This window comes from Uranotaenia lowii, chromosome 3 (genome assembly GCF_029784155.1).
Source record: "Uranotaenia lowii strain MFRU-FL chromosome 3, ASM2978415v1, whole genome shotgun sequence".
NCBI classification, from domain to species: Eukaryota; Metazoa; Arthropoda; class Insecta; order Diptera; family Culicidae; genus Uranotaenia; species Uranotaenia lowii.
The window spans coordinates 319,659,397-319,672,891 of NC_073693.1; the positions used below are offsets into that span (position 1 = coordinate 319,659,397).

Sequence of the window (13,495 nt, forward strand, 5' to 3'; positions counted from 1 at the left end):
TTTATTTCTATTCCAATTTCATTCCTTGATTTGAAATTCATACTGAAATATTTCCCACTGGTTTAACGGAAGTTTTAAACCTCTTGATTTTTAATAATAAATTTAATTTTTTTTATTATTTGATTTTCAAATCCTTATTTGAAATTATAATTTTAATTCGATAAATTTAATTTTGTTTCTTATTAAATTCGGATTCAAGATTTTGAATGTTACTCTTGAAATCTTATTCATAAATATCTGTAATCCAATTGAATTTGTATTCAAGAAGGTTATTTTTTTTTCTTGGATTCTTAGCCGAAAATCCTAATGTCACTTCCTGATTTCCATTTGAGAAACATTTATTCTGATTTTGATGAGGCCGATACCAAATGACCAATGCTTAAATAGAACACTTTCAAATATCTATCTCCAAGATTTACAAATTTTCAGAGAAGTAAAGTTGATGAAAGGGATATTGAATAAATTGCCAGTTTAATTTTTTATTTAACAGCTCTAATCAGAGTTTCATTTTCTTTTTTCTTTTTTCTTTTACTTTTCAAGTTTAGCCGCCGACCATGGCTTAGAGGATAGCATTCGAGTCTTCTAAGCCAGAGGTCATGAGATCGAATCCCGGTCACGGCATACATAGTACTCTTTTTGTGGGCTGGTGGTTTTAGCGTTTACAAGATGCTAGCCATCATATCCTCGAAAAATGAACGCTTAGGTTAAGTAGTAAGATCTCTTCAAAGAAACATGAAGTTTCACTGAGATCCTATATGTGTGTGTGTGTTCGTTTTAATTTAGGTAATGTTTGTATGGTTATTAATTATACAGCATTTTTGAACTAAGTAAGCTGTAGATTCACTTTCTATTGTAAATCGGGCGCTGAACCCGAAAATGAAATTTCTTAAAAATCTCTGTTCAGTGTTTGAGTAATGCTCCGAATATGAATATTGAAAAAATTAAAAAGTACTTGTACCTATATTCAAATACCTCGAACTGTACTGCAATTATTTGGGATTTATTTTTTGCTTATTAAAGGTGAATTACGCCGACCGTGGCCTAGAGGATAACGTTAAAGTCTTCTAAGCCAGAGGTCATGAGATCGAGTCTCGGTCACGGCATACATAGAATTCTTTCTGTGGGCTGGTGGTGTTAGCATTACTACGATGCTAGCCATTAAACCCTTGAAAGATGTACGCATTAGCCTTAAGTAGAATTCAGATCTCTTCAAAGATACATGAAGTTTCACTGAGATCCTATATATGTGAGTTCGTTTTTTTTTCTTAAAATTACGAGGATCTTTTTTAATTTTTCCAAAATTTCATATTTGAAGCATTACTCAAAAACTGTTCCACTGATATTTTATTGAATTTCATTTTCGGATTCTGCGCCCGATTTTAAATTCAAAATTTGGTTCGGTCAATGAAGTTCACGATTCCCGACTATGATTAAAGTATTAATAGCAGTGATTGAAATCCTCACCAATTTTCTCATCAGAGGCATTCAAAATACACACTTTGAGGCCTCGCATAGCTATACAGGAGACGATACATATACATTCATTCAAACCTCCCCTCATGAGGAGGATCTGCTCTGAGAGACACTATCCGTTTGCTGCCCCGAACGAACTCTCTCAACGTTCGGTTGCTACATGATGCATGAAGAAGACGAGGCACACATACTCATTTACGTTGTTGAATTTGAATAACTCGAGCCGACCGCAAAGGTTGAGGCAACAACAAAAACAACCGAACTTATTGCGTTGCACGGCCCGCAACGTATGGTGAAAGAGGGGGGAAGAAAAAGAAATGAAAAAACTAGCTGCCTGCGTGCGGTTGCTGTGCAATAATAGCAATAGCAGAAAAACCTCACGCATTCGATCCAGGCACAAACGAGGAGACTCGGGTTTGCTCTGCCTTTTGAATTCGGTTCCCTCAAGGTTGTGACAGGAGATGAGTGAGAGCCATTCGTTTGGTTTTTTGGATTCGCTGCCTCGAATATATATTGCTTCATGAAGGCGGCCATGTTGGGAGCGTATACATCATCGGTTTTGTCGTTTTCGCTGCCTCAAAGCAACCTTTGCTTCCGAGTAAAGCGTTGAGCGAGAGATGGTTGATCAACTCATGCTCAGCAAAATTCAATCACTGATTAATAGAGTTTTATCTGGCATGGCACGTAGAAAAAATCATATGGATCCCTCCTCGAGACAAATTGCCTCGGGACTCCCGATGGCTTAATCTGGCCCTGAGAGACAGTTAGTATTTTTGAGTGCTGTGAAAAAGTTATATTTTTTTTTCTTTTTTATATTTTTCTGAATTCTGCAGAGTACGGGAATTTAAACGATATTTTAAGATTTTATACAATGGAAACTAAGATATTTCTTCAATAACAAGTCAAATCGTTATGCAGTGTCAAACAAAGTTGTTGAATGAGTTTAAATTACAAATATCAAATACTCAAAGACTTTTATCTTGTATGATGTCAGAAATAGTTGATATCTCACCAAATAACTTTTCTTTTCGAATAGTTTAACTGAATAATATAAAGTGATGTTTTTCTGAAACTAAAATTTCTAAGTAAGATCTGAATCCTTTGATATCTGAATTTCATGTCAAGCATTGCTTTCCGAAGAAGATTTTAATTTTTTTAAAAGTTTCCAATAAGCAATTATGTCCATTTTAATGAATGGTTATTCTTAACCCAACATTACCCCAACCGATGGGTAAACATTGGACTGTCGATATGGGTTCAAGTGCCTCAACCCTTCTGTGCTTTTCGTGCCTTTTTTTTGACTCCAACTTATTGCTATAGGTTCAATTTTTGAGGCTGGATTTTATTGAAAGCGTTTAATTTTACCTGCTGAACATGATTTATAGGATCAGCTTGCGAAACGTGTGTGGTTTTTATGTGCGTGATGAAATGCAAAGCCCAACGATGGTTTTTTCCCCACTGTTTGTTTCTGAGCATTGATTTCACAATATAAATTGGGATCAACAACCGATTTCCAGAAGGACTCACATATTTATAACCTTTAAGGGCATACCAAAAATGGGTAAAATTATGTTATGCTTAGAAACGCTATAAAATTGGAATATCCATTTGGAATCAAATCAAAAATAGATGGAATAATCAATACAATTCAATTAAAAGAGTCATCTAGTTGCAGGTCCCAAAGATGTAATAATTAAAAATTTATGATATTGTCTCATCACCCACAACAGACAATTCTGGTTTAATTTTCAACTCGGTAATTGGAAATCAACTGCATCATCAAGATGCCCACTCGAATGAATCTAATGTTTTGTCAATTCAATAACGAAAAAAAAACATCCGGAAAATTTTTGTTATGACTCCCACACAAGCTGAATAAAAGTGGACTCATATTGAACTGGCGAAAATTATTGCATCATTCGATGGGGAAGGTCAGCAGCGGAAAATGGAATCAGCGAACGAAAAATAGCTCGAAAAAAAAACACAAACAAAATCACATCAGTTGAATGTTGTTTTGATTGCTTGCTGGACAGATTTTTTAAACTGATGAAGCGATAGATCAGGAGCAATTAAAAACTGACATCCAATTACGTCAGAGTCTCATTGAGTTGCAGCCAGAGCGCCGAGAAGTTTTAATTTCGTATCTTTCGAGCTGGCTAAAAATTAAATCGAAAAGTTTTCCTCCGGTAGTTTTAGCTTTTGTTTGACATCGAAGCGAATGGCTTTGGTTTTTTTATATCCTTGTCATTATTGTATATCATTTTTGTCCTATCCTTGTATATCATTTTTGTAATTTTTGTAATTTTTGTCATTTTTGTCATTTTTGTCATTTTTGTCATTTTTGTCATTTTTGTCATTTTTGTCATTTTTGTCATTTTTGTCATTTTTGTCATTTTTGTCGTTTTTGTCATTTTTGTCATTTTTGTCATTTTTGTCATTTTTGTCATTTTTGTCATTTTTGTCATTTTTGTCATTTTTGTCATTTTTGTCATTTTTGTCATTTTTGTCATTTTTGTCATTTTTGTCATTTTTGTCATTTTTGTCATTTTTGTCATTTTTGTCATTTTTGTCATTTTTGTCATTTTTGTCATTTTTGTCATTTTTGTCATTTTTGTCATTTTTGTCATTTTTGTTATTTTTGTCATTTTTGTCATTTTTGTCATTTTCGTCATTTTTGTCATTTTTGTAATTTTTGTAATTTTTGTAATTTTTGTCATTTTTGTCATTTTTGTCATTTTTGTAATTTTTGTCATTTTTGTCATTTTTGTCATTTTTGTCATTTTTGTCATTTTTGTCATTTTTGTCATTTTTGTCATTTTTGTCATTTTTGTCATTTTTGTCATTTTTGTCATTTTTGTCATTTTTGTCATTTTTGTCATTTTTGTCATTTTTGTCATTTTTGTCATTTTTGTCATTTTTGTCATTTTTGTCATTTTTGTCATTTTTGTCATTTTTGTCATTTTTGTCATTTTTGTCATTTTTGTCATTTTTGTCATTTTTGTCATTTTTGTCATTTTTGTCATTTTTGTCATTTTTGTCATTTTTGTCATTTTTGTCATTTTTGTCATTTTTGTCATTTTTGTCATTTTTGTCATTTTTGTCATTTTTTTCATTTTTGTCATTTTTGTCATTTTTGTCATTTTTGTCATTTTTGTCATTTTTGTCATTTTTGTCATTTTTGTCATTTTTGTCATTTTTGTCATTTTTGTCATTTTTGTCATTTTTGTCATTTTTGTCATTTTTGTCATTTTTGTCATTTTTGTCATTTTTGTCATTTTTGTCATTTTTGTCATTTTTGTCATTTTTGTCATTTTTGTCATTTTTGTCATTGTTCCCGTAGAAAAAAGCGACACTTTCCGAAAGCAATATTTATTTAAGCTTCAAACTAGAAGAGAGTAATTTTAAATTAGTTATATTAGGAATACAGTGTTTCAATTTAACTCACATTTAAGTGGGCCTATCGACGGAATTCTACGGGTTTAGGTTTTAATTGTATCAGGTCAGAGATGACAACAATAGCCTGTGAATATATATTTAATTTAGTAGACTATAAGTTGCCGCAAGTTCAGAAACCCTAACCTCAACAGGTAGTTTAAGTCCTACTATGAGACTACCTAGTGGCACTTCTTTAATTTCTGCTTAGCAAAACCTGAAATATAAGCATCGTATAGGTTCACGAAACATATGAAAGCTTATTTTAACTAACCGCCTGAGCTACACTTTACAAAATTATCTTTAAATTCAGTTTAATCGCCAATGAGGGAGTTTCACTTCCACGTTATCAAAACTTCCGTTCTAGAATGCTGACTCGTCTCTCTTGACATTCCGCTTTGTGTCGTCTTCTGCAGCCGGGGTGCCAGCAGCGCCGACATCCCCCTCCCCGTAAGGAACCTTACCAGAAGCGTCAACGTCTAGCACGGCTATCTTTGCTACGGGTCTTCTAAGAATACCTCCAGCCGTTTGGACAACCGCCTCACGAATTCTGCCATCTTTTCCTGCTGACACGTCCAGGACTTTCCCACGAATCCATCCATGTTTCCGATTTTCATCAATAACGACCACTATATCATTCTGCTTTACAGGTTCCACATCACCAAACCACTTGGTGCGTCGAGTTAAGGTTGGCATGTATTCCCTTACCCATCTTTTCCAGAGATGTTTAACTTGAAGTTGGTCCGCATCCCAGGCATCGCGAACAATTCGGGGTTCAGGGCAACGATTCATTTGAATTTTCCTGCCGGTTGAGTTCCGCAACAAAAAATGATTTGGAGTTATAGCTTCGGCTTCTTCCGAGTGCAGTGGCAGATAAGTTAACGGACGTGAATTTACCATATATTCCGCTTCGACCGAAAGTGTGTGAAGCCCTTCATCATCAAGTTTGGTATCCTGTGGCAGGCCGAGCATGGCTTGTTTGATTGAGCGAACTAAACGCTCCCACGCTCCTCCCATATGGGGGGCGGACGGTGGTATGAAAATCCATTTTGTTTCAGCATCTGTGAATATTTCGGCTACTGTTCTATTTATGTTTTCGATTTGGCTTTGTAGGACACGAGATGCACCGTAAAAGTTGCGACCATTATCGGAATAGATTTCCAACGGGGGTCCGCGTCGTCCGATAAAGCGTCTGAAGCATGTTATACAAGAATGAGTTGTCAGATCGTAGGCTATCTCCACGTGAACTGCTCTTATGGTTAGGCAGGTAAATAAGCATATCCATCTCTTCACATTTGCGCGTCCTCTCTTTACTATTATTGGGCCGAAATAGTCGACACCCACAAACGTAAACGGTCGTACTTCAGCAGCCAGTCGTGCTCTTGGCAACGGTGCCATTCTTGGAATAGTTGGCTTCGATCTAAAAATTTTACACCATTGGCAGTTATTCGCTACTTTCCGCACTTCCACTCGGAGTCGTGCAATCTCGAATCGTTGGCGTAATTCATTAACTACAGTCTCCGAATTGCCATGAAGAAATTTGCGGTGATAATGGTCAATGATAAGGTATGTTAAGCGGTGATTTCTTGGAAGGATCACAGGAAATTTAAAGTTATCGGAAATAGCAGGTGCTGCGCCGATGCGTCCATCAACTCTTAACACACCAAAATCATCCAACAGCGGCGTGATTTTATATAGGGGACTAGATTTCGCTATTTGTATAGGCTTTCTCTTGTCGGATGGGCCCTCTTTCTTTTTACTGTTCGTGAGCAGGACGATCTCTTCTTGATATTTTTCTGCTTGTGCTAGCTTCCAAAGAAGAGTCTCGGCTTTGGAGAGTTCTTCTTGGCTGACAGGTGTCCCCGGGGCGAGCTTTCCCAATTTCATAGCCACGAATCTAAAGACGTGTGCAGTTGAACGAAGTAGTATGTTCCATTTAGAGAAATTATCAAAATTTATCAACGGTTGTGGAGTTATTATTGCGCTGTGTAAATTGCAGTGTTTTAACTCTTCTTCGGTAGTGTACTTTGGAGAGGTGTTGGATGACATCCACTGATCTTTGGTAGAATAGAGAAAATTTGGACCCCGAAACCATGGACTGTTTGTATCAAAATTCGGGCCGCTGCCCCATTTAGTTGCTTCGTCAGCTATATTAAATTTGCTAGGCACCCAGTTCCATTCTCTTTCCGTACTTACTCTTAGTATTTCTCCAACCCGGCAGGCGACGTAAGAACGATATTTCCTATGGTCGGAATTGATCCAAGCCAACACGGTGTTTGAATCGGTCCAATAGAATCGATTTTGGATTGGAATCGCGTGGCCCTCGACGACGAAATTCATAAGTCTCGTTCCAAGCACGGCGGCATTCAATTCAGCTCTTGGGATTGACACATATTTCAGAGGCGTCACCTTAGTTTTAGCAGCAACAAGTGTACATGTAAAGGTTTCATCAGGGTTTCTGACGCGGAAATATAGAACTGCAGAGTAGACAACCTCACTCGCATCGACGAATACGTGAGCCTCTAAGGTTTTATAAAGATCTTCGCTTGCATCTGGAAAATAGCATCGAGGGATTTTTATAGCGCCCAGCTTGTTCAGGGATTCTATCCATACAGTCCATCGTTTGAAAATTTTATCGCTCACATATTCATCCCATTTTATACCCGTTCTCCATATGTCCTGCATTAGGACCTTTCCGTGAACTAAGTATGATGAAAGAAGGCCAAGAGGGTCGAAGAGGCTCATCAAGCATTTTAAGACTTGTCTCTTGGTGGGTTTGGAATGCTTGGCAATCAAGGTAGCGATATCTTTTTGAAAGTGGGTAGAGAAGCTCAGAAAATCACCTGCCGGTTCCCACAGCAGACCTAAAACTCGTTCTGTCCCGTGTTCCGAGGAAGCGAGGTCCTTAGCGTTACTATTTTCGGATTCTCCCAACGTGTTAAGAATTGCCTTGTCGTTTGAGGCCCAATTACGAATCTCAAACCCTCCTTGGCTATGTATCATTTTCACTTCTGCGGCAACCTTCTGTCCTTGCTCACTAGTCTCGAAACTGTCGAGATAATCGTCAACATACGTGGCCTGACAGATCCCTTCTACAGCCCTGGGATACTGTTCCTGGAAGTCCATGGCATTGCGGTTTTTGATATATTGAGCGGTCGTGGGTGAGCTCTTTGCTCCGAATGTTACTACGTCCATCAGGAATATTTCAGGTTCTTTATCGGGATTATTTCTCCAAAGGAACCGTTGGGAATGACGATCCTTTTCCGCCACCTCAATCTGGTGGAACATCTCTTTTAAGTCCCCGCTGACAGCTACCGGAAACTGACGGAAACGAAAAAGAACCGACGACAGTGGCGTAAGTAAGTCTGGACCAGCTAGTAGGAGCGAATTGAGTGACACACCGTCAACTTTTGCAGCTGCGTCCCAGATAAGCCTAACTTTCCCTTTCTTTTTCGGGTTCGTAACTGCACCGAGGGGCAAGTACCAAACCCTTTTTCTATTTGCCATATCAAGTTCTCTCTGAGTGGCGCGATGTGCGTATCCCTTCTGTTGATATTCTTCTATCTGCCGATGAATGTTGGTTCTAAGGTCTGGATTACGTTGCATCCGCCGCTCTAGGCACTCCAATCTTGCCTTAGCCATAGCATAGCTATCAGGTAGTTCGAAATTATCATACCGCCACAAAAGCTCAGTTCGATATCGTCCATCAATCTTTTGAGTTGATTTTTCTAGAATTGTTCTAGCTCGGTTATCTTCCACAGATTCCAGCTTTTCCTTGGGTGTAACACCACAGTCCTCTCTATTGAAATAATTCCTCACCAATTCGTCGAGTTCTTCCATTTTTGAGCATTCGCACAGATGGTAATTTAAACATTCGCTTACACGTGATCCTCTAACATCGCCGAACACACACCATCCCAATTGAGTCTTGCAAGCTGTGGGACCAGTAGTTCCTTCTTTAAGCTTTCGTGGAATAGCCAGCTTCCAATGTTGGAGGCCTATTAAGACTTTAGGCGTCTCGTTTTCATAACTCACAACCGGCAATCCCTTCAAATGGTCGTATGCTTCTTCTAGTTCCGTAAATCGCAGCGTTTGAGCTGGTAGATTTAAACGATTTACTGTTCGAACGTTTTTTATATGGAAACGAATATTTTTGCCGACTTCAGAAATACACAAAGCCACCATTTGTGATTCCTCTTCCGATCTGGTAACATCTGCAGTCCATTTGAGGCAGAGTGGTACGGCCGGGCCTTCAATTCCAAGTTCTTGTGCCAGATCTTGTTCGATCAAAGTGGCCGAAGACCCTTCATCTAGAAAGGCGAACACAGTAAGGGATTTAGAACTTCCGTGAATGGTTATCGGAATGATACGAAATAATAACGACTGACCGCCGTGATGATGTGTATGGTGCTCAATATTAGCCTGCTGGTCGGTACTTTCGGTGTCAGTTTGAGTGGAGTGTAGAAGAGGGTGATGCCAACGGGTACATCCGTCTACGCCGCAACGGTTTGTGAGTCGACAAGGTCTTCTACCATGTAGACCCAGGCACGTTCTACACAACTTAGATTCTTTTACACATCTCCAGCGGTTCTCGACTGTACTGTCTTTAAACTTCTTGCATTCTCTTACCCGGTGTCCGCTTTCTTGGCAAAAGAAACAGGATATTTCCATCTGGTTTACGCTGGTTTCGATGTGAGTGTGAAGGTAATTGCTATCACGACTTCTGTTCTTTTCAGGACGATTGGCATGACTTCCAGTGTATATTACAACTTTGCTGGCTGACTGGATAATGTTCGACATGAAATTGCTGAAAGTGGATAGGTCTGCCATAGGGTTTAATACAAGTAGTTGACCCCATTCATATTGGAAGCAGGAGGGGAGCTTGAGCACAAATTCTTGAAGCAGCATAGGGCAGGATAGATGTGCATGATGTCCAGATACTACCAAGTGTTGTACCAGGTTTCTAACTGTAACCCCAAAATCTATCAATGTTTCTGGACGATCTGCTTTTGGCGTCGGTGCATCTCTTACATTTTTTATTAATCGGTTAATTATCGTTTCCGGTCGACCATAGAGTGTTTGGAGAGTGTTAATAACTTCGGCTACGGTGTCTGGTGAGAGCATATAGTAGCGAACAGCGTTGAGGGCGTGCCCTTTCAGTGAACGCTGCAAGCGCAACAGGTTTTCGGAATTGTTGTATCCACACATTGAGGTAGAATTGTTGTAACAACTAATAAAAATGGGCCAATCCACAGGGTTGCCTGAAAATTCCGGCAGGTCTCGTATCCCCGACTGCCTCGCTGCTAGTTGGGCTGCCGTAGGTCGAGATATACACGTCGGCTCGGTCACGGAATGGAGAGGTACGGGATTTATTTGGTATTTATTTAGCTGCGAGTTTTCTGTTTCCAAGTTTTGGTTTGGCCGGTAAGGTAGTATGTTATCAGCCGGATGTCCTTGATAATGCCGAGTGTGTTGGTTTGCCAGCAGATTGGAATCGCCACCTTGTGGAGGAGAGACTTGGTCTGCAAGAGCAAATGGTTCGGGTTGCCTGGAGTGTAACTGGTATGGTTGGTTTCCGTTTTGGCCAACAGGAAAAGCACTTTTGCCTACCAATGGTAAATTTCTGGCAAAGCCGGTTCGTTGCACTGAATATTCCGGGATTGACTGTTCGATCACTGTTCTTTCTTGCGTCCTTATGTCATTCAAGATCAAATTATCCGAAGGGCGATTTTCTGGCCGATTGTCCCTTTTTGGGACAGCACCTTTAGAGGTTCCTGGAGGCACAGGCGGATCAACCGCTAACTGAGATTTGGGGAATGTACTGCTGTGCTTGTCAAGTTGAATTTGACATTTCGCCAGTTGAGCTTGGAGCTCTCGAATATCTTCTATATTGGGCTGGGAGCTTAACCGACATTTCTGCAATAGTTGCTCTAAGGATTGAAATGTTTGTGTACGTACTTCTTCTGGCTTGTTGATGGTTGATTCACTGGACTGTATTCGACTCCCAACAGCTGTTTCGAGCTCGAGCGGTTGAATTGAGACGGAGGGAAAAGCTGGATCCGTAGGCGGCTGAGGTTCGATCACCGTACGTTTGGATTGGCTCTGTACCCAGTTCGTAATATCTGAATTACGTTCACGTATTTCTGTGGTATTGACTCTACTGCGAGCACTACGGTTTCCGTCTTCACTCAGAGATTCTACTATAATCCGGAAGCGTTCTTCCAGAAATTTATCTTCCAAATTTATTCTTTTTTCCGCTATTTCCTTTTGCTCTTCCAAATGCTTGAGACTGAGCTCTAATCTGGTGCGGCGGCTTGAAGAAGTTGTTGTCGTTGATGTAGCGGGTGTTGGCAAACACTTGGGACAAGTCCAAGGTCGATCCTTGATAGAGTCAGTGACCCCGGCGCACGAATAGTGCCACCACTGGTCGCACTTGTCACAGGCTACGATATTATCGGCTGAGTTCGGTCTTTGACAAGCAACACAACTGTACACTTCGCTTTGGTTTGGTGTACTGGATGGTGTACTGGATGGTCGCATCTTAGATTCCTGATAACTATTCCAATCCGTTTAAATTTTGAAGTTTGTTCCCGTAGAAAAAAGCGACACTTTCCGAAAGCAATATTTATTTAAGCTTCAAACTAGAAGAGAGTAATTTTAAATTAGTTATATTAGGAATACAGTGTTTCAATTTAACTCACATTTAAGTGGGCCTATCGACGGAATTCTACGGGTTTAGGTTTTAATTGTATCAGGTCAGAGATGACAACAATAGCCTGTGAATATATATTTAATTTAGTAGACTATAAGTTGCCGCAAGTTCAGAAACCCTAACCTCAACAGGTAGTTTAAGTCCTACTATGAGACTACCTAGTGGCACTTCTTTAATTTCTGCTTAGCAAAACCTGAAATATAAGCATCGTATAGGTTCACGAAACATATGAAAGCTTATTTTAACTAACCGCCTGAGCTACACTTTACAAAATTATCTTTAAATTCAGTTTAATCGCCAATGAGGGAGTTTCACTTCCACGTTATCAAAACTTCCGTTCTAGAATGCTGACTCGTCTCTCTTGACATTCCGCTTTGTGTCGTCTTCTGCAGCCGGGGTGCCAGCAGCGCCGACAGTCATTTTTGTCATTTTTGTCATTTTTGTCATTTTTGTCATTTTTGTCATTTTTGTCATTTTTGTCATTTTTGTCATTTTTGTCATTTTTGTCATTTTTGTCATTTTTGTCATTTTTGTCATTTTTGTCATTTTTGTCATTTTTGTCATTTTTGTCATTTTTGTCATTTTTGTCATTTTTGTCATTTTTGTCATTTTTGTCATTGTCATTTTTGTAATTTTTGTAATTTTTGTCATTTTTGTTATTTTTTGTCATTTTTTGTCATTTTTTGTCATTTTTGTCATTTTTGTCATTTTTTGTCATTTTTGTCATTTTTGTCATTTTTGTCTTTTTTGTCATTTTTGTCATTTTTGTCATTTTTGTCATTTTTGTCATTTTTGTCATTTTTGTCATTTTTGTCATTTTTGTCATTTTTGTCATTTTTGTCATTTTTGTCATTTTTGTCATTTTTGTCATTTTTGTCATTTTTGTCATTTTTGTCATTTTTGTCATTTTTGTCATTTTTGTCATTTTTGTCATTTTTGTCATTTTTGTCATTTTTGTCATTTTTGTCATTTTTGTCATTTTTGTCATTTTTGTAATTTTTGTAATTTTTGTAATTTTTGTAATTTTTGTAATTTTTGTAATTTTTGTAATTTTTGTCATTTTTGTCATTTTTGTCATTTTTGTCATTTTTGTCATTTTTGTCATTTTTGTCATTTTTGTCATTTTTGTCATTTTTGTCATTTTTGTCATTTTTGTCATTTTTGTCATTTTTGTCATTTTTGTCATTTTTGTCATTTTTGTCATTTTTGTCATTTTTGTCATTTTTGTCATTTTTGTCATTTTTGTCATTTTTGTCATTTTTGTCATTTTTGTTATTTTTTGTCATTTTTTGTCATTTTTTGTCATTTTTGTCATTTTTGTCATTTTTTGTCATTTTTTGTCATTTTTGTCATTTTTGTCTTTTTTGTCATTTTTGTCATTTTTGTCATTTTTGTCATTTTTGTCATTTTTGTCATTTTTGTCATTTTTGTCATTTTTGTCATTTTTGTCATTTTTGTCATTTTTGTCATTTTTGTCATTTTTGTCATTTTTGTCATTTTTGTCATTTTTGTCATTTTTGTCATTTTTGTCATTTTTGTCATTTTTGTCATTTTTGTCATTTTTGTCATTTTTGTCATTTTTGTCATTTTTGTCATTTTTGTCATTTTTGTCATTTTTGTCATTTTTGTCATTTTTGTCATTTTTGTCATTTTTGTTATTTTTGTCATTTTTGTCATTTTTGTCATTTTTGTCATTTTTGTCATTTTTGTCATTTTTGTCATTTTTGTCATTTTTGTCATTTTTGTCATTTTTGTCATTTTTGTCATTTTTGTCATTTTTGTCATTTTTGTCATTTTTGTCATTTTTGTCATTTTTGTCATTTTTGTCATTTTTGTCATTTTTGTCATTTTTGTCATTTTTGTCATTTTTGTCATTTT

At 37.4% G+C, this 13,495-nt stretch overlaps 1 protein-coding gene across 1 annotated transcript; it reads right to left on the reverse strand.

Moving 5' to 3' along the window:
• Positions 1–5,268: 5,268 nt before the first annotated feature.
• LOC129753781 (uncharacterized) lies at positions 5,269–11,445 on the reverse strand. The gene has a single exon (XM_055749628.1). It carries the CDS (start codon positions 11,443–11,445, stop codon positions 5,269–5,271), a length of 6,177 nt encoding a protein of 2,058 aa, XP_055605603.1.
• Positions 11,446–13,495: the final 2,050 nt, after the last annotated feature.